The sequence below is a fragment of the Elephas maximus genome, chromosome 21 (genome assembly GCF_024166365.1).
Source record: "Elephas maximus indicus isolate mEleMax1 chromosome 21, mEleMax1 primary haplotype, whole genome shotgun sequence".
In the NCBI taxonomy this organism is placed as follows: domain Eukaryota; kingdom Metazoa; phylum Chordata; class Mammalia; order Proboscidea; family Elephantidae; genus Elephas; species Elephas maximus.
Window position 1 is genome coordinate 72,946,013 of NC_064839.1, and position 24,358 is coordinate 72,970,370.

The 24,358-nt window shown below is 39.7% G+C and overlaps 1 protein-coding gene across 1 annotated transcript; it reads left to right on the forward strand.

Moving 5' to 3' along the window:
- The first annotated feature begins 4,542 nt into the window (after positions 1-4,542).
- Positions 4,543-22,306, forward strand: SPCS3 (signal peptidase complex subunit 3). The gene is made up of 5 exons (XM_049864268.1): positions 4,543-4,794; positions 6,643-6,716; positions 9,439-9,515; positions 13,641-13,756; positions 14,732-22,306. The coding sequence occupies exons 1-5, from the start codon at positions 4,652-4,654 to the stop codon at positions 14,862-14,864; spliced, it is 543 nt and encodes a 180-aa protein (XP_049720225.1). The 5' UTR covers positions 4,543-4,651; the 3' UTR covers positions 14,865-22,306.
- The last annotated feature ends 2,052 nt before the right edge of the window (positions 22,307-24,358 follow it).

The following is a 24,358-nucleotide window of genomic DNA, read 5'->3' on the forward strand; positions in this document are numbered from 1 at the left end:
ATGGGCTTAAACATGCCTATTATTGTGAGGGTGGTGCATGACTGGACAACATTTTGTTCTGTTATATGTAAGGTTGCTATGAGTTGGAGCCAACTTGCCAGCACCTAGGAACAACAACTACAGTATTATTTTAGAGATAGCAGACTCAATTTCATTCTGTGTAATCTTGATATTTGATAAGGTAGAATTGAGATAAAAATAGCATTAAAAGAGTCAGTTAATACTGAAGGCTACTATTCATAATAAAGATACGACATTCTTTAATACTTATGTTCCCAGTAACATAACTTTTACAAAGGGTATGCAAAGTGAAACAGACAAAAACACAGTAATCTTGGAGACTTTAACAATTCAAGAAAATCGAGAAAACAAAAAACTTGTAAGGATACAAAAGACATAAACAACATAATCAAAAAGGTAGATCTAATAGATATGTATCAAACTCTGTTTACCAATAATAGAAAATGCACTGTCTTTTCAAGTGCACGTTGAATATTCACAAAAAGCGTTATCTTAGGCACAAAGAAAACCTCAATAATCCAAAGAATAAAAATAATATGAACAGTATTCTGTCTACTTTTAATAAACCAGACATTAATTTAAAACAATCAAAAGGAAAAATGTCCTTCCCCATGGAAATTTAAACACACACACAATTAAACTACAGGAGAAATATTTAAACAAAATACATCGTAAATTTCAGGATATAGTTAAAGTAGTTATCATAACAATAAAAATGAAAATATATCAATTAAACATCCACTCCCAAAAGTTAGAAAACAAACACAAAACAAAAAGCAAAACCTGGTGGTATGAAAAAGAATTTATAATGTTAAAAGCAAAAATTAATGAATTTAAAAAAAGTAGAATTAATTAGTAAATACAAAAGCTAATTCCTTGAAAAAAATTAAAAGAAAAAAAAAACACCAATTAAAATAATAAAGTAACAAGGGTAGAAAGCATAAATATATTTAATTAGAATTAACAATAGCCATCAAAACAGAAGAACAGTATTCCAGGGGAATTTCTACCAAAATTTTAGAGAAGATCAGATAATCCCAATGTTACTTAAAATATTCCAGTGCATAGAAAAAGAATGAAAACATACAACTGCACTTTCTACTTTGAGTATAAAATTATAATCAAAAAAGAAAACCACTACTCAATATCTGTGAATACTGATGACAAAAAACTTAAGTAGAGGCCAAGACTATATTAAAAAATAATTTATCGTGACCAATGGGAGTTGATTCCAGAAATGCACAATGGTTCACTATTAGGAAATCCATTCATGTAATCTATCATATTAATAGAGCTTGGGGGAAAATTATATGATCACCTCTAAAGATGGAGAAAATACATCTGAAAACAATTCAACACTTGTTCAGAGTAAGACAAAACAAAATCTCTCAATAAAATAGGAATTAATGATGTGCAACAATTAAGGGCTCAGCGGCTAACCAAAAGGTCTGCAGTTCGAACCTACCAGCCGCTCCCTGGAAACCCTATGGGGCAGCTCTTCTCTGTCCTATAGGGTAGCTATGAGTCGGAATCGACTTGTCGGCAATAGGTTTGGTTCCTTAACATTAATATGTAATATATGTTATATAATGGCATATGTACAGGCACACACACACACACACACACATACGCACACGAGACACATCTCCATCCCAAAGCCAGCATTTTACTTGCTGGAGAAATGAAAGGAACAAGACAAGTACCAGTTGTCTCCATTGCTATCGAGCATGGCGTAGGAAGTGTTAGCCGCTGCAGTTAGACAAGAGGAAATAATTAGTATTTAAGAATTGGAAAGGAAAAGATAAAATCATCTGCAGTGTAGGTGATATGATGGATGGAAAATCCAAAGGAACAAATGTAAAAAATACAACAGAACAAGAGAATTCACTATCCTACCCTATCCTGCTCCTTTTGTAGACTTATATGTGTTTCTGGAATGCCCAGCTTCTCAAGTTCAAACAATGGTGTCATAACAATAACATCAATTTCATTTGTGCTTTCACGATCTGCTTTCAGTCTGTTTTGCAGACACTACCCCTATCTAAAGTTCCTGGGTGGTGTTAGCTGTTTGTCATCAGCTGCTAACCTTAAAGGTTAGCATTCAAACCCCATCCAGCAGCTCCGCGAACTGCTTCCATGAAGATTACAACCCAGAAAACCCCCTGGAGCAGTTCTACCTGGTAACACTTGGGCTACGGAGAGTCAGAATCCACTGGACACACGGCAATGGGCTTGGTGTTTTTCTTCTTTACTCCTATCTAGTTTTTTTTTTAAGGGTTGCTAGAGGAGCCCTGGTGGCGCAGTGGTTGTTGAGCATTTGGATGCTAACTGGAAGGTTGGTGGTTTAAATCCACCAGCTGCTCCACAGGAGCAGGATGTGACAGTCTGCTTCCATAAAGATTAAACCTTATGGGGCAGTTCTACTCTGTCCTATAGGGTCACTATGGGTCGTGATCAACTTGATGGCAATGGGCTTGGTTTTCCGGTTTTTTAAACAGTTGCTAAATCATATGATTTTGTCTCTGAAATGTCCCTCCCATCAGACTTCCTTTTTCCAGTCCTACTGTCACCATCCACAGCCACTTACCCTCCGCATATAACTCATGGTTGATAGTTTAATAACTCTATTTTTGTAATTTCCTATGGAATAAAGTCCCAATTCCTTGGCCTAGTTTTCTACAGCAGTCCCCTAACTCACCTTTGCAGCCTTATTTCTGCATAATCCTTTATGTACACACTGTTTAGCTGGACCAGACTACTGGGTATCTCTTAGACACACCTGTACTTACACTTCAGCATCACTTGGAATAGCCTTTCTGGTCATCCTTCCTCTGAGCCAAACTCTAACAGAATATAGCCGGCATGAGTTGTACAGGCACTGTTCAGTATTTCACATACACTGCTGTGTCCTGTATCCCACAGATGTGATTTCTTCCTCCTTTGAAGTCCATAGCACTCTGTACCTTTCCTTGGTATTTGTATCTATTGTGCATTTCAGAGTTTTGTGTTTTTATCTTATTAACTCTCCCAGATTACAAATTTCCAAAGGGTAGAAAGGAGTTAACACACATCTCTCCATTACTTGCAGCCCAGTAGGTGTTCAATAAATATTTACTTTACTGAATAAACTCTGGCTGTCTGGAAAATAAAAACTAAGGTTTCAAACTCAAGTAAGGATCTGCCTTAGTTCATAGTTTATCCATTTTTCATTACTTGGGTCTATTCCATTTGAGCAGAATTTTGCCTTATTAAGGCTGTATTCTCAAGACCTAGAACTGTATCTGGCACATGGTAGGTACTTTGTAATAATCCCGCCTGTATGGCTTTTTGAAAATTAATTGAATGATAACGGATAATGCAAAAAAGCAAGGGCTCAGCAAGAAAATAAAAACCAGCATCAGGGTCAGATCTTTATCATTTTGTGGTTTGCACCTATCATATTCTGGTGTTAATTTCTTTACATTTATGAACTGAGAATTAAAAATATATATATTTCATCGGATTACTGGACCAGCTCAATTCCATTTTTATAATTACAAAAACCGGAGTGTGAAAGAAACACCGGTGTTGGCAGACTATATTCAGGGTCAATTGGCTCAGTCTGAACCCCTAAAGCCCCTCAGGGTACTGCAAATTTGCTGAATTAATTCCGCTATTTATTGATGGCTTGTCAATTTTAAATTCTTATCCGTTATGCTGTCTGGCGATTTCACAGCCATTATCTTCTTTAAGCCTAAGGTGAGGGCATCCTTTTAGTGATCAGATAACCCCCTGATAAAAGGCAAATATTTAGAATCGGTACCATCAACTCTTATCTTCTAAAGCAGCCTTAGCTATCTGCAAGGGGCAAAGGCATTAACAGGTATAGGACTAAGGCTGCAGGCGGAACGTACGGTAAAGGCGGAAAGCCGGTGCACTTGACTGCTTTTAGGGACCTGGTTGACCGCATTTCCTCCCTCTCCCCTCACCCTCCTAAAAGCTGAAGTCAACTTTGACCAGGTTGGACAAAGCCCAGCCGTTTTGTAAAGAATTCCTTCCAAACCACCTTGCTTTTGTGCCAGTTTTAATCGCAAATTCACGGAACATAAGCAATCGAGATGCCACAGTCCTACGTCCCTGGACTTAAGAAGCAAGTAAGAACGGCGGGCGACCAGCAACCTGCTCTCCGAGCCAAGGCGTCGGCTGAGGGGAAGCGGGGACCGGAGGAGGCGGGGTTTCCTGACGAAGCCCCGCCCCCGCACTGGTCATCGCTGACTGGCCGCGGCGCGGGGCCACGAAAAAAGGGGCGGGCCTTTCCCCTTCCGCGCCATCCACCCGCCCGGTGGGCGTGTCCCGGGGGCGGGGGCGCGCGCGCTCGCGTCGGGGGAGAGGCTAGGGGGCGGGGCGGGGCGGTGCCGGGCCAGGAGAAAAGGGGCGGGCCTTTCCCCTTCCGCGCCGTCCACCCGCCCGGTGGGCGTGTCCCGGGAGGCGGGGCGCGCTCGCGTCGGGGGAGCGCCTAGGGGGTGGGGCGGGGCGGGGCGGCGCGCGCTCCCGGGAGGCGCGCAGCGCAGGCGGCGCGGTTCGCAGGGAGCCGGTCGGGGCCGGAACGGGAGCCCGCTGTGCGTGCGGAGGCTCGCGGGAGACCGTCGCGATGAACACGGTGCTGTCGCGGGCGAACTCGCTGTTCGCCTTCTCGCTGAGCGTGATGGCGGCGCTCACCTTCGGCTGCTTCATCACCACCGCCTTCAAAGACCGGAGCGTCCCGGTGCGGCTGCACGTCTCGCGGATCATGCTGTGAGTGCGGCCGAGGCCCGGCGGCGGAGGGGCGCCCGGGCGGGAGTCCGGGGAGCCCTCCGAGCGGCGCCCGGCCCGCGCAGACGTCGGCGGTGGGCCCCGCGGCCGCCCCGGCTCCCCGGGAGCCCCGGAGCTCGCCCGCCGCCGCGCCTTCCCGGGCTTGCTCTCGAACTAACTGGGAGCGGGAGTCGGCCGCCGGCCCCGCTTCCGTCCTGTCCCTCCGCCGCGCCCGGCCAATCAGGGAGCAACACAACAGCACGGCCGCGGCGCCGGCTCGCCCTCCGCTCCGCTCGGCTCGCTCCGCTCGGCGGCCGGGGGCTGCCGCTGCCGGCGGGGGTCCGCCGCGGGCCGGCAGCGCTGGAGGCTGGAGGGAGAGGCTGGGGAGGCTGGAGGCTGGGAAGGCTGGAGGGAGAGGCTGGGGAGGCTGGAGGCTGGGGAGGCTGGAGGCTGGGGAGGCTGGAGGGAGAGGCTGGGGAGACTGGGGAGGCTGGAGGGAGAGGCTGGGGAGACTGGAGAGGCTGGGGACACTGGAGAGGCTGGAGGGAGAGGCTGGGGAGACTGGAGAGGCTGGAGAGGCTGGGGAGGCTGGAGGCTGGGGAGGCGGGCCGCCTCTGTGTCACCGGAGTTGTCCCTGCCTGACGTTTCCCTTACCGTTTTCTGTTTCCACCTTCAAAAGCCAGTAGATACGCGGAGCTGCCTTGAAGTTGGCAGATCTCAGGATGCAAGGGGAATAATCAACATCTTAGCTTCTGATGCGGGGTGTGTGGGTGCCTTTTGAAGAGCCAGTCGTTTGGATACATCTGAAAATGCCAAAAATACAATTTCGGAGTGACAGTGTCATTTCGCTGCTGCCTTTTTTTGTTTTTTAATCTTACAATTTTTGGTTCTCCAGCTTTGTCTTCCATACGTACCTTTTTGTTGTTGTTGTTGTCCTGTTATTAGAGTCCATCCTCCAAGAATTCACTTTTGTTCTTCGTCTTAGTTTCCTTTATGTCTTTGTCAGAGTCCCCAGCATGCTAGTCATGAGTGCCCCCCACCCCACCCCGACTTTTTTTTTTGGTGCTGTATTGATGCTTGTTACATGCTGTTCGAGGTTCACATCGACCTGCAGTGGAACTCAGCAGTGGAGCTCTTTTCTAAGAGCTTGGCAGAGTAAATATTCAACAAATGTTAGCTATTGTTATCTTGAGCAAGTTGCTTGTCATTCTGGACCTTAATTTCCTTTTGTTTGAAATGAACGTAATACCAACTTACATGCTTGATGTGAAGGCTTTTTAAAATAACTGAAGAACAGTGGGCCTGGCACAAAGTAAACCCAAAACCAAACCTGTTGCCTTAGACTCTATTCCAATTCATAGCGACCCTGTAAAACAGCTGGTGGGTTTGACTGTCTTGGGTTAGCAGCCAAGTGCTTAACCACTGCACCACTAGGGCTCCTCAGAACAAAGTAAGCATTCAATAAATAGCAGCTGTTACCATTTCATACTGGCTTTTCACACCACCCTGTATTCATATGTAAGTTTTCTTCTACTCATTTAATCAGATTGCTTTACATCAAACATTTGCAGTTTCTTTGAACAATTTTCAGTATCCCAGGGTGTTTTTTTTTTTTTTTAGGGAATTTTTAAAGGCATATGTAATTATCTAAAGACCTCCTTTTATTTCGGATTAGAATGTTTACCCTGTTTGCACACTTACAAGTTTCTTTGGTTTTTGCTTTTCTCTCTGTGGAACTGCTGTTTTACCTGCGCATACGACTAGATCCTTTTACTTTAAGGAATTATGGACATGTGAATATTGTATGTTGTTGTGTTTCAAGGATGGTAAAGCTGTTATCTTTACTTCTAGAAAAAATGTAGAAGACTTCACTGGACCTAGAGAAAGAAGTGATCTGGGATTCATTACATTTGATATAACTGCTGATATCCTTTAAGAAAACAATTTGTTGCTTTTTCTGTAGTTTTATAATGAGATAAATGTTGCTTAATGATTTTGGGGACAGGAAATGTGGCTATCGAACTGAATCAGCCTTGACGATTTTTGTGCTTAGGTTTTCATTGGTAAAGTAGTGTTAACACCTGCAGAAAACGTTTCTATAGATTTATGAGTTAACAATATTGTGTAAAGATAGTTTCAGTTCTTCAAAGAAACAAATTAGACCTGAGCTACAAAATAGAGTTCGAATTTGTGATTTGGAAAGAAAAAGTAAAGGTAGACTATTGGGATTAAAGAAGGAAAAATGTTCACCAGTGATCAGCCTGCCTAGAAAGACTATTTCATGTGCAATCCCAAGTAATGTAGCCATGTTTAATGAGAGCAGAAAGCAACATGTGTTCAAGTCTGTTGTATCTGTCATGCTTAGGTAACCCATTGTGAAAATGATTATTGGTAAACCGTATTAGCAGTTTTCTTTTGTAATCCTCTTTCTAAAGACTTTTATAATAAGGGTCAGAGAAATCCAAGCGATTAAAAGAGTTACTTTGAAATGGAGATGATTTAAGTATTTCTTTTTATTTTTAGTTTCTACCTTTTGACAACTCTGATCGTTTTGACCAGTTTAATCTTCTTTTAGGATCTTTGGTTAACATTTTGGCAGTGTTGTTCTCTGTCACTTTTAGCCTGATTTTACCTACCTTTTTAAGACCCCAGGATTAAAATTGATCGTGGAGGTTGGATCAAGTTTGAACAATTGAAGCAAATCATGCGCCTGGGAGCTTACCCAATATGCCTTTCAGCTACCACAGAATTTTAACTTGCTTCTTTAGAAGTAAAAAGTAGGCTAAGAATTAGTTCCATAGGCAGTTTTTCAGGAAGTAGAGCAAACCATCAGGAAACCTTTGTTTGCTTTTAAGTCTTCATGACATTTTTCTTTCTTTAACCTTACTCTTTTGTTAGAGTGGGAGCGTTGGAGCGTTAGAGTGGGATTTTCTGATATCTCCACCTCTGTATTTGCGTATCATCATTTGTAGTTTATTCAGGTCTTCATGCTACTGTTAAAACTTGAAATTATGCTTATGCTTGTAGAGAGCTGTCCTAGGCTTCTAAATTCTGAACTGGTGGTTTAGATACATATATCTAGGATGTGGAAACGCTGGTGGTATAGTGGTTAAGTTTTATGGCTGCTAAACAAAAGGCCGGCAGTTCAGATCCACCAGGCGCTCCTTGGAAACCCTGTGGGGCAGCTCTACTCTGTCCTGTAGGGTCGCTATGAGTTGGAATTGACTCGACGGCAATGGGTTTGGTTTTTTTGGTTTTTACCTAGGGTGTAGTGCATATAATAAAAATGAGTTAACAATTTACTATACTGTATTTTTGGGCAAATAACGTGCCTGTATAAATAACATGCCCACACATATAACCCACAGAAAAGATGAAATTAAGTAAAACATTTCTGGCATAGCGCACCCACGTGTATAGTGTGCATGTCTCTTGAACTTCGGCCTCATTCACCCATTCTCCCCTATCACAGGAGTCAGATGATGACGATAATGAATGAACAAACTAAAGTGGCCTATTTTAAGATGAAAACACAGTTTCTTCTAGAGACTTATTTGTTAAATTAAAAGACTGATTATCCGAAGTTATGTTTCAGTTTAAGGTTTATAAAAACAATAGAATATAAACAACATGTAGTTTTTTAGTTTTAGGCCTAGGGTCATTTCTTACTTACTGATTCGTAGTTCTTTGTGCATTTGTACTCTTTGGTTCCAGCGTGACTTTTGACTTCTCCATTCCTGAGAATGATGAGGGTATTTTATCAGGAAATTACAAAAATTAAATTTTGTGTATTCACTTTTGATCTGCTGGTAAATACTTTTGGTTTAAATTTCAAGTAATATAATATCAGTACCTACCTTAAGTGAAGTTTCCATGTGATCAGAAGTAGAAAGTGAAGTCAACCACATGTTAAAAAAAAAAAAAAGTTGGTGTAGTGCGCTCATGAAAATAGCACATGGAGGGGTTGTGTGGTGGGCAGAAAAACATATGACATGCATGTCATTTGCGTAAAAATACAGTAATGCTTAATAAAAGTCAAACATCTCAGCAGTGGAATCAGTCTTCTAGTTAAATCTGCCCTCTTTTTTTTTTCCCCACCCTGGGAAGCAGAATATTCTTAGCAAAAGTAGTTCATATATTGAAACATTTGATCTTTACTGGCATGTGACCAAAAACAATGTGTACAACTCTTTATTCATGGTTTAATTGTTTGGGCCTAGTTCAGGTTTGTGTGTTGTTAAACTTAAATTGTGGTGGTTGGAATCCTGTGTACTGCAAGTATTAAGTCCTCTTTTAGACTTAGTTGATGTTGCAGAAAACTGTATTTTGGATAAGTAATTTTCTTATATCAAGTATCTCAGCTAGTAATGCCTGGAGAAGCAGGGGAGATGCTGATAATCTCACCTAGTAATTTTTGGTCTTAGAATTATCTGGATTTTATAATATATTTATCTTCTATAGATTTTTTTTTATTAAGCTAGCATATCCCTGTTAACATAGAACAGGTGGCTCAGTGTACTTCTGGGCCCCTTCTCCTTTTTTCCATTTCAGTGTCAGTTTTGCTGTGGATAACTAATCTAAGGATAGCTCAGGTCTGTTTAAAGTTGTTTACTGCTTTATGACTCATATATTCCTTAATTTGTGCACATCTAGAGAATATATTTGATTGGAATGTTAAGCAGTTGTTTCTTTACTTATCAGCAGAATATTCAACAAAAAATAATGTAAGTATGTATGTGTAAAATTATTTTAATAGCTGTCTAAAACATCATTCTTTATGCAACATACAAACTTCGTATGTCAAAATATCTGACCCAAGCAGCCTAGTAAAAATCAGTAGAGGTGGTTCCGGTAAGAAGACTCTATCTCCTTCGATAGCCTCTCTCTTTTCTTTGATCTGCTCTGTAGCTCTCTAGCGTTGTGGTCTCCAGAATGGGGTGCGTACAAAGTAATCCACAGATAAATAAAGAATAGACATTAAGAGCTTCTATTTATGTGTTAACACTTCTCAGTTTGAAAGGGAGAGGCACTTAAGCTTACTAATACTTGTTACATGGACTAACATTAGCGCTCCTGTTCAGTCCTTAAATGAGATGGTCACTGACTCCTACAACATGTAAATATTCTGGAGGAGGAAGTGGAATATTGTAGGCCAAGAGGTTGACCGTGCTACTTACGTTCATTCATTCATTTAGCATTCTGCAAAGTATTGCATTATATGCCCAATTAAGTGGATTATATTACCTAATTTTAAGTAAACTAATCCTCCCAAAAAGAACAAATGGCTTTAAAAGATTTCTGCGAAGAAACAGATTGAACGTAATGCTAATGGTCCAAACACATGCAAACAATAGGAAAACGGCAGAGTGGATACTTCTGCCTTTTTCTTCTGAACTGTTACTATTCAACCAACCATATTAAAGGATTAAAAACAAAATGAAAAGACAACCTAAATAGACCTAATAGTAAGTTGGCTGAGATAATTCAACATTAGTCAAGGAGACTATTTGAAATACAAATTTACATTGACTCTCAGTAATCATGGAGCCCTGGTGGCTTAGTGGTTAAGAGCTTGGCTTCTAACCAGACGGTCGAATCCACCAGCTGCTCCTTGGAAACCCTATGGGGCAGTTCTGCTCTGTCCTGTAGGGTCACTATGAGTTGAGTAGACTCTACGTCAGCAAATTTTCTTGGATCATTAATGAGGAGTATTTGGGTGGTGGGAATTATTAATGCTCTTGACTGCTAACTGGAAGGTTGGAGGTTCGAGTCCATCCAGAGATGCCTTGGAAGACAGGCCTTCCAAAAATCAGCCATTGAAAACCATGGAGCATAGTTTTCTTCTGACACACATGAGATTGCCATGAGTCAGAATGGACTTGACAGCAACTGACTTTTTTTTAGATCATTAATGATGGTATTAATTAATGATAATAGTACTTAGTTTATAAATAAAAATGCTTAGTTTGGGTTTGTGCTCAGTCATCTGTGATCAAAAAGCCTTGGAGACTCTGTCCAATGGTAAGATCAGAAAGGTTGCCTGGGAAATGGGGAGATCAAATTCCTGCTCAGCTGTAGTACTTTTTTAGCTAAAATACTCTTCTTCACAGCTAAGATCAGAGAGAGAGGGCAAGATATTTCAATCAGCATAATTTGTAACTTGTGCTTAAAACTGTCATTACCCAAATATATAATCAGAATCTATAAAGGTTACAGTTTTTTCAGTCATCTCTGAGATTATTTTAAAATCTTTCTTCATACTAAATGCTGTAAATGTGATTTTCTTTTTTATACATAGTGTCAGCTGTTTTGAGTAGTCTTTAAGCCATATAGCTGCAGTTAATTACTATGTCTGTTTGTTGAGAAATGTTTTCCTTTGTAATAAGGTTGTATGAGATTCACCAATTTGAGTACTTAGTGTTTTTAATCATAAGTTATAGTTTAATGAAAACTGTAAGATTTATAATTAAAAACTACTAAACCATTAAATTAAAACCTATTAAAACACTATTAAGACTAAGTTAATAGTTAATGATTGAAAGCTTTTAGTTCAGTCTAATTGAGAGCTTTTGTTGCTGATGGGTAGGGGTTGAGATATTTATACAGACTATTGCTAAAACAGAGAGCCCTGATGGTGCAGTGGTTAAGCACTCGACTGCTAACCAAAAGGTTGGTGGTTCAGACCCACCAGCTGCTCCACGGGCATGTGGCAGTCTGCTTTTGAGAAGATTTACAGCCTTGGAAACCCGATGGGGCTGTTCTGCTGTGTCCTGTGGGGTTGCTATGAGTAGCAATTGACTCTACGACAATGAGTTTGTTACTAAAATGAAAATCATCTTATGTCCTGTTTTAATGTGTATTTTTCAGTTGTCTTGTTTATTGTCTGCCTCAGTGCTGTCCACCACTGAGTTGTTAGTTGCTTTTTTAGAACTGGAATATGAAATATAAAAAATCGTAATCTCATCTGCGATAACGTTATAGAATGTAGATACTGTAGAAATACACAGTTAATACAGATGAAGTGACTTAATTTGCCAGTTTAGAAAGGCTTGGCGGCAAGTATCGATGTACTTTGTTAGAAATGTTTTAAAAGCTTAAGTGTATTTTGCTCTACATGGTACCATTGTCTAATTTCTGAAATTCTGAATGTGTAATTGGTACTGAAAGTATAAAGTGAGTGGTTCTAATCAGTGAATTAAGATATGAAAGTGGAATCTGTGGAATTAAAATCTGCTTATGTTGTTTTTTACCTGAGTTACCTTTATGTTTATCACTAGTGCAGCGTGCAGGTAACTTACAGTTAAAGGTGGGTCCACTTTCTGTGTTTTTTTGAATTGTATTCAAGTTTAAAGGAATAAGAAATTAATCACTTATCTATTGAATGGTTTCATTGGTTTTATGCCAAGTATTTATTAGGCATTAGGAATATTGGGATGAGTAAGTTTTCATCCTTATCCTTGAGAGTCAGCAAAATAAAACCAACAGAAAAAGCTATTCCTGAAGATGAGAGTAACAATTGTAAACACATGTACTGTCCTTCAGATCTCAAAAATTATCCAGATTTATATGCCATCTTCTTTGTAACAGCTATACCTAAATCATATTCTTAATCTTGGTTTACCCCAGCATGACTAATAAAAAAAAAACTAATAGGTTAATACAATTTGGATTTTATGTTGGTGACTGAACAGATGTACATAAAATGTCATTTCACTTCAGCATGTCATTGATTTTGTGTTCTTCAGTCTTGATGTTTCTTTTCAGCGTTAGAAACTTGTAGGTTAGGCTCGAACCCTCCTTTAATAATACTGTTCCCACCCCACCCCCGTTTTTTTTTAATGTAGTTACCATACGCTGAGCAGTTGGCCTTACAAGCTACTGGATGATAGCTTCATAAAAACAAATTTCTTGAGATTTAATGTTACTGTTGTGGTCAGTTGCCGTCAAGCCATAAATGTTTTCTCTCCATTTTATGCCCTTTTTCCCCATTAAATAGGTAGGAGTTCTCCATCTATGACTAGAAATGGAGCCTGTATATAATACGTTGAAACAGGGGCTTTAGAAGAATTGACATCTAGAATTTTGCCCTTAATAAAACAATGATTTACCTAAATTTTTTTTAATTTAAAGGAGGAAAAAGGGTTCTGAAGGGCTCCAGGAGCCCTGGCGGTGCAGTGGTTAAGAGCTCGGCTGCTAACCAAAAAGGTCATCAGCAGTTATCAGCCACTCCTTGGAAACCCTACGGGCATTTCTGCTCTGTCCTTCCTACAGGGTCGTTGTGAGTCAACGGCAACGGGTTTGGTTTTTTTGCTTTGAAAGGGCTTCATGTCTTTAGTGATTCCTTGATAATTTAAAATCCTTGGAGATCTATAAATTTCCCTGACATAACCTGGCAGCCGTGGCATGTATTAACAGTGTGAAATTCTGCTTCCCGGTACTCCGAGGTCCACGCTGAGCTTGAGGGTCTCTGAAATCTTACAGGGAAAAGTGACTTAAAAAAATAATCCCTTTACTGGGGATTTTAATCCCCGTGTTCCTGCAAGGGCCTCACTTCTTGGAGAATATATAGGTTTAAAACCTTGTGTTAAACTATGAGAGTCTTACGAAATAGTTTACGCTAGCAAAAGTAACTTCCTTAAGGAAGTAATCGTTCTTCTGCCCAAGAAAAGTTTGCTCTCTTTTTAAATCTACTTGTTTTTTTTGTATACTTTAAAGATTTTAGCAATTCCCTCAAGGTTAGATTCATGAATAATAAAAAAAAAAGTCAACTAAATGTCTACCAATACTTTTAATTTGAAGTGACAAGGTGCTATTTCTAATGAGTTGTCTTAATTTTCATTTTAATACAGGCTCTGAACCAAGTTGTCCTTTGGGACAAGATTGTTCTGAGAGGTGATAATCCAAAGCTGCTGTTGAAAGATATGAAAACAAAGTATTTTTTCTTTGACGATGGAAACGGTCTCAAGTGAGCAGTTCTTTTCATTTTTTTCACTTAGTGAGATGTAAAGGGGAAAGAAAAATGTAATGTATTTTTATTTTAAAGAAAAATATTAGAGGGTAAAAAGAGGAAAATTGTGAAAAAAGAAAAGTATGCAACTTCGAACTGGAAGGTTGGGTAGAAAGACTGCCACATAAAGTTGGATTTAAGATAGACACTCAGGTCTCTTGCAAGATGCTAAACGTGACAGTCAGACTAATACAGCTTAGTCTTATAGCTTCTGCTCTGAAGGATACAGGGCACTGAGCTTGCCCGTAGAGGAGTAGGGCTGTGATTGTCAAATAAAAGGCTCCTTACTGAAGGAGTTTAGAGGAACTTGGCAGGGAAACCTTAACAAAGAGACAGCGTGTTGGCCTAGGAGGTGATACTGAGGTGTCTAGTATTTGTTCTCTTAACTTGGCTTCTGTGAACCTGTTACTGCTTATACAAAATGAGGCACTTAGAATGATCGATCTCTCAGGTCATTTTTAGCTTTTACACTCTATGAGTAAACATTGAAAAGCCTTTTAGGGAAGAGCCATCTTGACCAGACCTCCATTTTTGCAGGTGAAAAATTTCAGACTGTGAGAGATTATGACTTTCTCGGTGCTGCCCATCTAGACGGTGGTAGAATTAGGTGTCAGATCATCGTCTTCTGATTCCTAGCTTGAGCCTCTTTTCACGTTTTCTGTGTTTTGCTCATTTAAGCTTTTTGGTTGATAGTTCCAGTAACTGTAAATGAGTCTAGGTGGGTAATTATGGGATACCTGCACATTTCATGGAGGTCTTTTCCAGCGTCGTCCTTGGATTTCAGGTGCCATGAGAAAACAGTTGTGTTGAAGATGACTCTTCCTGTTAGGAATAGTTAGTTATAAAGAATGTGACATCTAGTGCTTGAACTAAAATGTGTTTATTGAATTACGAATGCCTCTGTTCATTTCTGTTTGTTGTATCTTTTTACAGGGGGAACAGGAATGTCACTTTAACTCTGTCTTGGAACGTTGTACCCAATGCTGGAATTCTACCTCTTGTGACAGGCTCGGGACATGTGTCTGTCCCATTTCCAGATACATATGAAATAACGAAGAGTTATTAAATTATTCTGAATTTGAAACAGCATATTTTTATACTTCATGAATCATATCTCGTTTATTCCCTTGCATCTTCATTTGCTTCTGATTACTGTTGTGTTTTTTTTTTTTTCTGTATGAGAACTAATATCAAAAGGCATATTTGAAGGGAAAGGGCAACTGGAACTTAATTTTATAAACAGAACAAACATGCAAAGAAGGCCACCAGAGTAGAGTGCTATAAGAATAAGACAACTTCATAATAAGAATTTGTAAAAAAAAAAAAAAAAAAATGTGTGTTTGAAGTATTCCTTGTATTTCCATTGTTCTTTATGGAACATAACATGAGCGTGAAGGGTAGTTAAACTTTCAGGTGCCTGTAGAGTCGTAAGAACTCTGTGTTTTATGCCTTGGATTCACGTGGATTCATATCAGGTGTGATTTAGGGGTAGACATTCTCGTTCATCTTTTGAGGGGAATGCCTGATTACTGGAAAAATGAACATGGTTATTTGTTAGAAGCCTGGCTTACAGAATAGCCAAAAGTGATGGGATTTTATTCCATTTATTTTAGGAATGCCCCAAATCCTTGTTTTTCTTGCCAGTGACTATCAACTGTCCCCACCTAAAGACTAAATACCTCTTTATATGCTGTAATTCATTCTGACTCGTTTTAAAGTCTCTTAAGTCAAACGTGTGTCATTCAGTGCTTTCTCTTAAAATGTTCCTTTGTATTTCTATGATTTTTTAGCATTGTCATTGAATGTGAAAAATGTTCGCATGGTTTACCCTGAGTCAGTTTTGTTCTAGTGGGTATGCCTAGTGCCGCTGTGTGGTAATTATGTAACATTTTCTATAGATTCATGTTTTATTAATTAATGGGGTAATAATAATAACCAGTATTTGTAGTGTGCTTTTCCATTGTCGAAGCACTCTCATATTTTAATGAATGCTGTCCTCAGTAGTCTAATGAGGTAAGTAGTGCGAGTGTTATCTCTATTGAAGATGAAGAAACAAACCCAGAAGTTTAGTGAATTGCTCAAGGAATGGAGTTAAAACTTGAATTAAGATCTCCCGACTCTCTAAACTTACCCTTTCTCCTATACCTCAGATTACAAGCTAATCAGAACTCACTTATAATTTTCATTGTATTTTTTGTTACCCTGGGCACCCTTTTCTACCACTCCTAGAAGAGGTTTCCTCATCCTCTGGGAAGTGACTAATTTTCAAGCTGCCAAGAAATTAAATATAGAGGTAATATCTCATTTTATTGTTTGCATTACTTCATTTTCCTGATATTAAAAGTTATAAGAAAATCAGAAGTATCTAAAAATAATTTAGAGATTAAATAGATAATATATGATTGAATATGTGATCATATTTAATATGAGTTTTTCTGCCATGGGCAAATAAACATCCTCAGAGGTAGCAACTGTGAATCAGTTACCTTTAAGAGCAAGACCAAACACTGTACTTACACAGTCAGCGGTAACCAAAAAGGGCTACAATTTTCTAAGACTAGTTTAAAGTAGTAAATAACATTTTGTTGTATTTACCTCATATTAAAAAAATAATAAAATAAAAATCACCACTTAATTACTACATTAGTTTTAACAGCTGTCGTATGTAGTCGTTCAGTTCACGTAGAAGCCTGTGTGTATGACTTCGTCAAACCGGCAGAAAGGTCAGAGAGATGGTATCGTGAACACTAGACTGGATTTACCTCCCAGCTTTTCATTAAACCTTTCAAGGTCTCAGTTTCTTTGTCTGTAAACTGACTGTTGGACTAGATGACTTAAATGGTGGTCCTTTTACACCACACAGTTCTTTAAAATTTGTTGTATCTGTTCAGCAAAGAGATTGAACAAAAAAGCACCTTATTAATGTGAACATGGGAAGATGATTGAAAGACTAACAATTCACGTTCCTCTAACTTTGTTAGATTTTACGCTGAGAAAATCTAACTTCATTTAGTTTTTACAAATACTGCACACGGGACTTAATACCTGCAGGCATCAAAGCTTAAAATTGATGTTCCCAGTAAGGAGGGCATGCACGGTACGCCCGTAGTCTCAGCCAGACCCGGGTACCAGTTTCATAGCTCTTTATACATCTATAGCGAGTGGATCTGTTAGTTTGGTAGAGATGAATGTTAAAATTTACTTGAGTAACAGTTTATTTTCTTTATTTGGCAAACCCACTTTTTTAGTCTGGTGAGGAAGACAAGTAGAAAAGCCCAGCAGGCACAGTGGAGAGTTAGTTGTTCATTTTTACTTACTTAAAGGAAGCTGCTCAGGACAGGAATGCACCAATATGGGAATAAGGAACCTCCGTCTCAGGAACTCTGTGTACAGCTGTATTAGTTTACTATAATTAATACATTTTAAAAATTGACTTGTGTTCAGTTTAATAACCGTATCATCTACCTTAGTGGCTTAAAAGAAGTCTTAGAACGTCTCCAAAAGTACATAACCCTTCAGACTTACTTCTAAGAGTGGCTAGAAGTGTCTAAGCCCAGAGATGATTCTGGGAAAAGAGAATAATAGTTACAAGACACTTACCTAAAGTAATTATGGTTAGAAATGCATGAATTTTAAAATGGAGTACTCAAATACCCCTTTTCTCTAGTAGCTTAGCCTAGACAAACAGCTATATCAGTGTTTTCTATTCCCCTGTTGATTTATGCATAAAGAAAAATAACAGAAAATTGCAGAAACTCCTTAGGATGTGATAGGAAAGGGGGTAATTTTGAATTTCCTCCCCTGTAATTTTATAGATCTTATGGTACGTCTAGCTAGCCGGTTAATAGTGCTAAAACCAACCAACCAAACCCAGTGCAGTCGAGTCGGTTCCGACTCATAGCGACCCTATAGGACAGAGTAGAACTGCCCCACAGAGTTTCCAGGGAGCGCCTGGCGGATTTGAACTGCTGACCCTTTGGTTAGCAGCCATGGCACTTAACCACTATGCCACCAGGGTTTCCAGTAGTGCTAAGAGATGGGCTTTAAGGTTATAATGATCATTTTTCAATACTGTATCTAAAGCTTTGGATCTTTGGGGTATAGGTTAATGCAGGTGTTATTTTATAATACTTTGAGTTAACATGAAATGGGTTTATGGGGAAAAAACCATAAACTAAACTTTGGTAGTAAATAAACATCCATCCATTTCAAAAGCTTTCCTTGCTTTTAGCAGAGAGCCTGTGCACATTATGTGTGACTGCCACCGGTTTACAGAAACCTGTTTCAAAAAGTTGTTGCATGTTTTTAATGCAATTTGGGAAATTGTTTAATTCACAAATAGAGATTCATAAGAAGAATTCATGAAAATACTGAAGATGTGTTTGAGGATTTTCTTAATTGCAATAAATACTCAGCATTTTTTTCTAATGAAAATGAATTTTGTTTACTAGTAAAAGTATGCATTTTAAAAGATTTTCAGATTTATGCTTTTTATGTGAAGCTGCAGAACTAAAGTGGAAGAAACCAAGTCTAGTAAACTTCTCAGAAGTTTTTTTTTTTTATTTAAATTTTTTTTTGGGGGGGGAGGTTAATTTACACCTAAAATAGCTTCTCTGGAGACTGTATGCTTCTGTACTAGACTGTAAGCTCTTTGAGGGCAGTCTGTCAGATGTACGTATTTGTATCTTTCTCAGCGCCTAGCATAGTGACTTGCACATAATAGGCGCCCAATAAATACTGATGATGAATGAAGTCATTGTGTTCTGATGTGACCAGACCTTGGTGGCTGTTTGTAATTAACACTCTTGTCCCTTGTAAGTTCTCCCTTTTTTGTTCTTGCGCCCCTGGTGACATTAAAGGACTCTTCTTCCTCTCCCTTCTGGCTGATTTGGACTGTCCAGCCAAGGCAAATGCAGCTCTTGCCACAGTTGCCTATGGCTGATGTTCTTTCAAGCTTTTGATAACAAGAGATCGGAGTGATGGTGGCCGATTGACAAAATCGATATGTAAATTGCTTCACTTTATAAAGCTCTAGAAAATCATAGCATAGACTGGACTTTAAAAGTCTCAGGCAGATATGAGTGAAAATATAGCAAACTCCACCTACTGGCACATAATTGGCCTACCTCCACCACACATCTGGCTTATAGGACTGCTGAACCTGTTGAGTTGGGAATTGTACATTTCCTCCTTCGGTATCTCACGAGAGAGAGATTGCTCAGAAGAAATGTTTACCAGTGAATTTGGACAACCAAAACAAACTTCGAAAGAACTTTTTAAACCTAATTTTTTTCTTTCTGGGGGCTGGCAAAATTGGGCTTTTGTTTGTTTTCTCCCAAACTGGGGGATCCTATGTGAGAACTTTTTTTAGTCCTTAAATGTTTTTCCCCACACTCCTTTGTCCATTTCCCTTTCTCCAGGTAAAGTGTTAAAGCAAGCATTCTGAGTTCAGTAGACCATTGCCTGATAAATGGATCATCCAGCAGAAAGAAAATGGTATAATCCAAGTCAGCTACCACCTTGAAGTAACTTCTCAGCTGGGCCTTTCCTTCCTGTTTGAACATAGCTGAGGAGCATTTTTCTTACATATGTGTAATTTATACATACTCCCCTTGTGTATCTATAGTATAGATGAAAATAGGCATTTGGGAGTTGAAAAGTAAGAGGGCTGATTACACTATACCCTTTGATGTAGGGTTGATTCCTACTCACGGTGACTCTGTAGGACAGAGTAGAACTGCCCCGTAGGGTTACCAAGGAGCGCCAGGTGGATGCAAGCTGCAGACCTTTTGGTTAGCAGCTGTAGCTCTTAACCACTATGCCACCAAGGTTTCCAAGTTGAAAACTAAAAGGGCTGATTAGTAGTATGTATTTGAGGGAGGGGTCCTCTGCTCCTGCAAGGTTACTGCTTCTGTGCCATCTGTCCCACCCCCTTGCTTGTAAGGGGTTTGGATGGCTATAATCTACCTGGCCCATGAATGAGTACTAAGGGGGAAGGAATCTAACGGCTGTGAGTGGGGAGGAAGAGAGTTTTGAGGTGCTGTGAGGAGTCAGTCATCTGGAACTCAGAGGGGATTTGGCACTGTTAGAAGTCTTCCCGAGGTTGTGTTGGGCATCTCCCAGGTTGATCTGGTAAGTCTGGTGTTTGTCCCTCTGATGCTGCTGTAACGATCCCCTCGTGGCTATAATCTGTGCATGTAGAAACAACCAGAACTGTTAATCTTATCTGGTGAATCTTGCTGATTTTTTGTTAAAAGTTCACAAATGCCATTATATTAGGAGAGCCTGATTGCTACCCGTTACTCCTCAGCTCAAAATTTGAGAACCCAGTGAAGTATTAAAATAACACAAACTGCTGCAATAGATAACATCAAAATTTCAGGAACTTAAAAATGTATATCTTACTCACACAAGGAACCCATGTGGGTGTGCAAGCAACTTTGCGCACGGCGTGACTGAAGGACCCGGGTGCCTTCCATCTTGTGATTCTGCCACCCCCAGGCTCACTGTCCATTACTTCATGCTGGCTGACCAGGGTTGGAAAACGTAAGAAGACTCATCCGCGTAATTAGCTTGACACGGAAGTGTCACATAGCACTAACTCATTCCAGGGGTGAGATGGAATTACACGGTCCCATATAGGTGCAAGGGTGTAGTTTTTATTTGGGCAGTCACTTCAGAAACGTGTGCTGTGGGTGGGAGCGTGACTTTTCTTGCATATCTTGCCATCTCTTCCTGCTTGTGCTCACCGGCTGTACTTGTCCAACTCCCTGTACTACCCTAACAAGCATAACCAGTTGTGAACACACACACACTATACTTTTTTCTCTCTGTTTTGGATTTTCTGAAGGAGAGGAGCATGTTAAATTTGAAGAGTTACCAGGCCTGAGAGTTACCTGAAAAGTCTAATACTTCTAGGCAAGTACTCTGTCCAGAACATAGAGTCATTTTTAGTTTTATGAAGTTTGTATCTTGAGGTTTTTTTCCTGGTTACTGCTATTTATATCATTTCATTTAAATGAAATATGCAAAAGATCTCTCTTGGTGAATGCTGCTCAGAGGGGCTGCCCAACTTTGATGCAAAGTTGCGCTTGCTATTTGGACTTGGAAGAGATGCATAGGAATGGGGTCTGTCCCCCAACCCTCACCAACTGATTTCCTTACCGATCCTCAAACTTGCCAAGCAGGTTCTCACTGCAGTCTCTGCACTTCCTGTTTCCTCCTCCTGAAACGTGACTTTGAAACTCAGCCCCTCATTCTCTTACGTGTAATCTCATTAAAGGGCCTCCCCGACCACCCTTTCTGACACCCTCTGGTGACTTATCCTTTTACTCTGCAGCATTATTCTTTATAGCTCATCTATGTGTGTGTGTACATACGTAGATGTAAACTTACTGACTTAACTTCACCGAAACAAGGACTTTGCTTGTCGTATCTGTAGCTCTACATACGGAGCACTTAAACACTTGACGCATTGATTAATGGAATCAGTGTGATTAATCAGTTGACTTCATTTACAGAGGTGTTTTTCCTGATGCAAGACAGCATTTAAGAACATGAATTTTCCAAGGATAAACTGGTTATTTATTACAAAAAGCTACGATAATACCTCTTGGTGATAAAATGCTTAATATTCAAATGATGGAAAGGATGCTAGGGTTATAGAGTAGCTTATATATGAAACACTTGACAAAGGACGATCCTGAGTCCTTGTAAACTTATGTCTTTTCTGTAGATTTTCAATGGGAAAATGAAATACAGAAAAATGCTTGGGATATTTGTGGACAGTTTAGTGAATAATTATAAAGCATGCACATTTGTAACCACAATTCAGATCAACAGAACAATGTCCCTACTCCAAGCCTCCCTCCCCATAGCCGTTCTGGGTCACAATTTCTTGCCTCTCCACCATCCTCACTTCTGTGCTTATTTTTTTGCTTTACTTGAAAGTATTATCACCTACGTTGCATCCTATTTGCCTTGCCGCCATTATGAGCAATATCAAGATTTCAATGGTTTAAAAAACAAACTTATTTCTTGCATCGTTGAGGGCTTATGGTTGGCTTAGGGTATGTTCCATGCATTATCTCCATTCCTGTATCCACATTGAAAGAACAGTTCCTTTTGGGACATCACGGAGCAACAGAACTGACGGAAACTCTTGATGTCTCTCATAGCATCTGATTGAACATGACCAGTATTGTGTCTAATTGGCCCAAGCACGTCACATGGCAAGGCCGAAAGTGAAAGGGCTGGGATATAAACTCCATAGGCAAATAGTGCAAGTCATATGGCACTGGGGAATCCCTACAGGGAAAAGGGTGTGAATTCTTGGGAGTGATGATGTCATTTATTACACATCCTTAAGCAGTATAGCTTAGTTTGCTTGGTTATGAACTTCCATAAATGGTACCTTACCATAAGAATTTTTTGTGTCTTGCTGCTTTGGCTTGGCATAAGATTTAAGGGATTTGTTTGTTTTTTGTTCATTTTCATTGTTAGATAGCAATACATTGTATGACTAGTGCACATTTTTTTTTTTTTACCTATTTTAGCAATGAACATTTTGCTGTATATGTTCTTGTATACATAGCCTGGTGTATATGTTTGTTTCTCTAGGGAAATGGTCTGAAATGTTTTTGCTTGCGTGTTGTTGCTGTTAGGTGCTGTCGAGTCAGTTCCAACTCATAGTGACCCTATGTACAACAGAACAAAACATTGCCTAGTCCTTCTGCATTCTCACAATCATTGCTATGCTTGAGCCCATCGTTGCAGCCACTGTGACAATCGATCTTGTTGAGGGTCTTCCTCTCTTTTGCTGACCCTCTGCATTACCAAGCATGATGCCCTTCTCCAGGGATTGGTCCCTCCTGACAACACGTCCAAAGTACATAAGATGAAGTCTGGCCATGCTCACTTCTGAAGAGCATTCTGGCTGTACTTCTTCCAAGACAGATTTGTTCATTCTTCTGGCAGTCCAGGGTATGTTCGATATTCTTCGCCAGCACCAGCAGCACAGTTCAAAGGTGTCGGTTCTTCTCTGGTCTTCCTTATTCATTGTCCAGCTTTCACATGCATATGAGGTGGTTGAAAACACCATGGCTTGGGTCAGGTGCACTTATTCTTAAAGTGACATCTTTCTGTTTTAACATTTTAAAGAGGTTTTTTGTAGCAGATTCGCCCAATGCAATGTGTCCTTTGATTTCTCGACTGCTGTTTCCATGGATGTTGATTGTGGATCCAAGAAAAATGAAATCCTTAACAATTTCAGTATTTTCTTTGTTTATCATGAAGTTGCTTATAGGTCCAATTGTGAGATTTTTCCCATGTTGTGGTGGAAACCCTGGTGGCATAGTGGTTAAGTGCTACGGCTGGTAACCAAAGGGTCGGCAGTTCGAATGCGCCAGGCGCTCCTTGGAAACCATGGGGCAGTTCTACTCTGTCCTATAGGGTTGCTATGAGTCGGAATCAACTCGACGACACTGGGTTTGGTTTTGGTCTTGTTAATTTTTTTGTGTCGAGGTGTAATCCATAATGAAGGCTGTAGTCTTTAATCTTCATAAGTAAGTGTTTCAAGTCTTCTTCGCTTTCAGGAAGTGAGGTTGTATCATCTGCATGTCACAGGTTGTTAATGTGTCTTTCTCCAACCATGATGCCATATTCTTCTTCATATAGCCTAGCTTCTTGGATTATTTGCCCAGCATACAGACTGAATAGGTATGGTGAAAGGATACAACCCTGACACACACCCTTCCTGACTTTAAACCACACACTATCCCCTTGTTCTGTTCGAACCACTGCCTCTTGGTCTATGTACAGATTCCTCATAAGCACAATTTAGTGTTCTGGAATTCCCATTCTTCACAATGTTATCCATAATTTGTTATGATCCACACAGTTGAGTGCCTTAGCATCATCAATAAAACACAGGTAAACATCCTTCCGGTATTCTCTGCATTCAGCCAGGATCCACCTGACATCAGCAATGACATCCCGGGTTCCATATTGCCTTCTGAATCTGGCGTGAGTTTCTGGCAGTTCCCTGTCGCTGCAGCCACTTTTGAATGATCTTCAGCATAGTGTGCTTGTAGCACACATAAAAAGATTTTTGAAAAAAAAAATCACTTTCACATTATTAAATTAACATCTAAAATATTTCATCTTGCTTAAATGATGTGATTTTTGACATATTGTAAATATTAACTTTTTAAACCCTTACATTTTTAAAATGAATCTTCATGTATCCAATGGAATATAAAGCCTCTGCAAAGATGCATTTTCATAATTTGATATAACCATCTATCTTCATAAGACTGTACATGAAGTAATTCTTTAATGGTTAGAAATTTTATCATTTCTGTTTCTCCTTAATATCATATGTATATTGCTCTTCCCCAACTTCTTTATCCCAGTTGTAATAGTTCAGATAGTACTATTCAAATGTCTTTTATTGATAACTTTACAATACTTCTTTGTGACAAAAATATATACATAAATTGGAATTAATCTTTTTAAAATCTCTGTGACCTCAACTTTGTGTTTTTTCTGGGGTAAGTTACT

What these genes read in the sequence shown, in the direction of transcription:
- SPCS3 (XM_049864268.1), top strand. Translation starts at nt 4,652, where the DNA reads ATGAACACGGTGCTGTCGCGGGCGAACTCGCTGTTCGCCTTCTCGCTG. An exon ending in CACGTCTCGCGGATCATGCT is followed by an intron (nt 4,795 to 6,642) that starts GTGAGTGCGGCC and finishes CTTTACTTCTAG; the next exon opens with AAAAAATGTAGAAGACTTCA. An exon ending in GACGATGGAAACGGTCTCAA is followed by an intron (nt 13,757 to 14,731) that starts GTGAGCAGTTCT and finishes ATCTTTTTACAG; the next exon opens with GGGGAACAGGAATGTCACTT.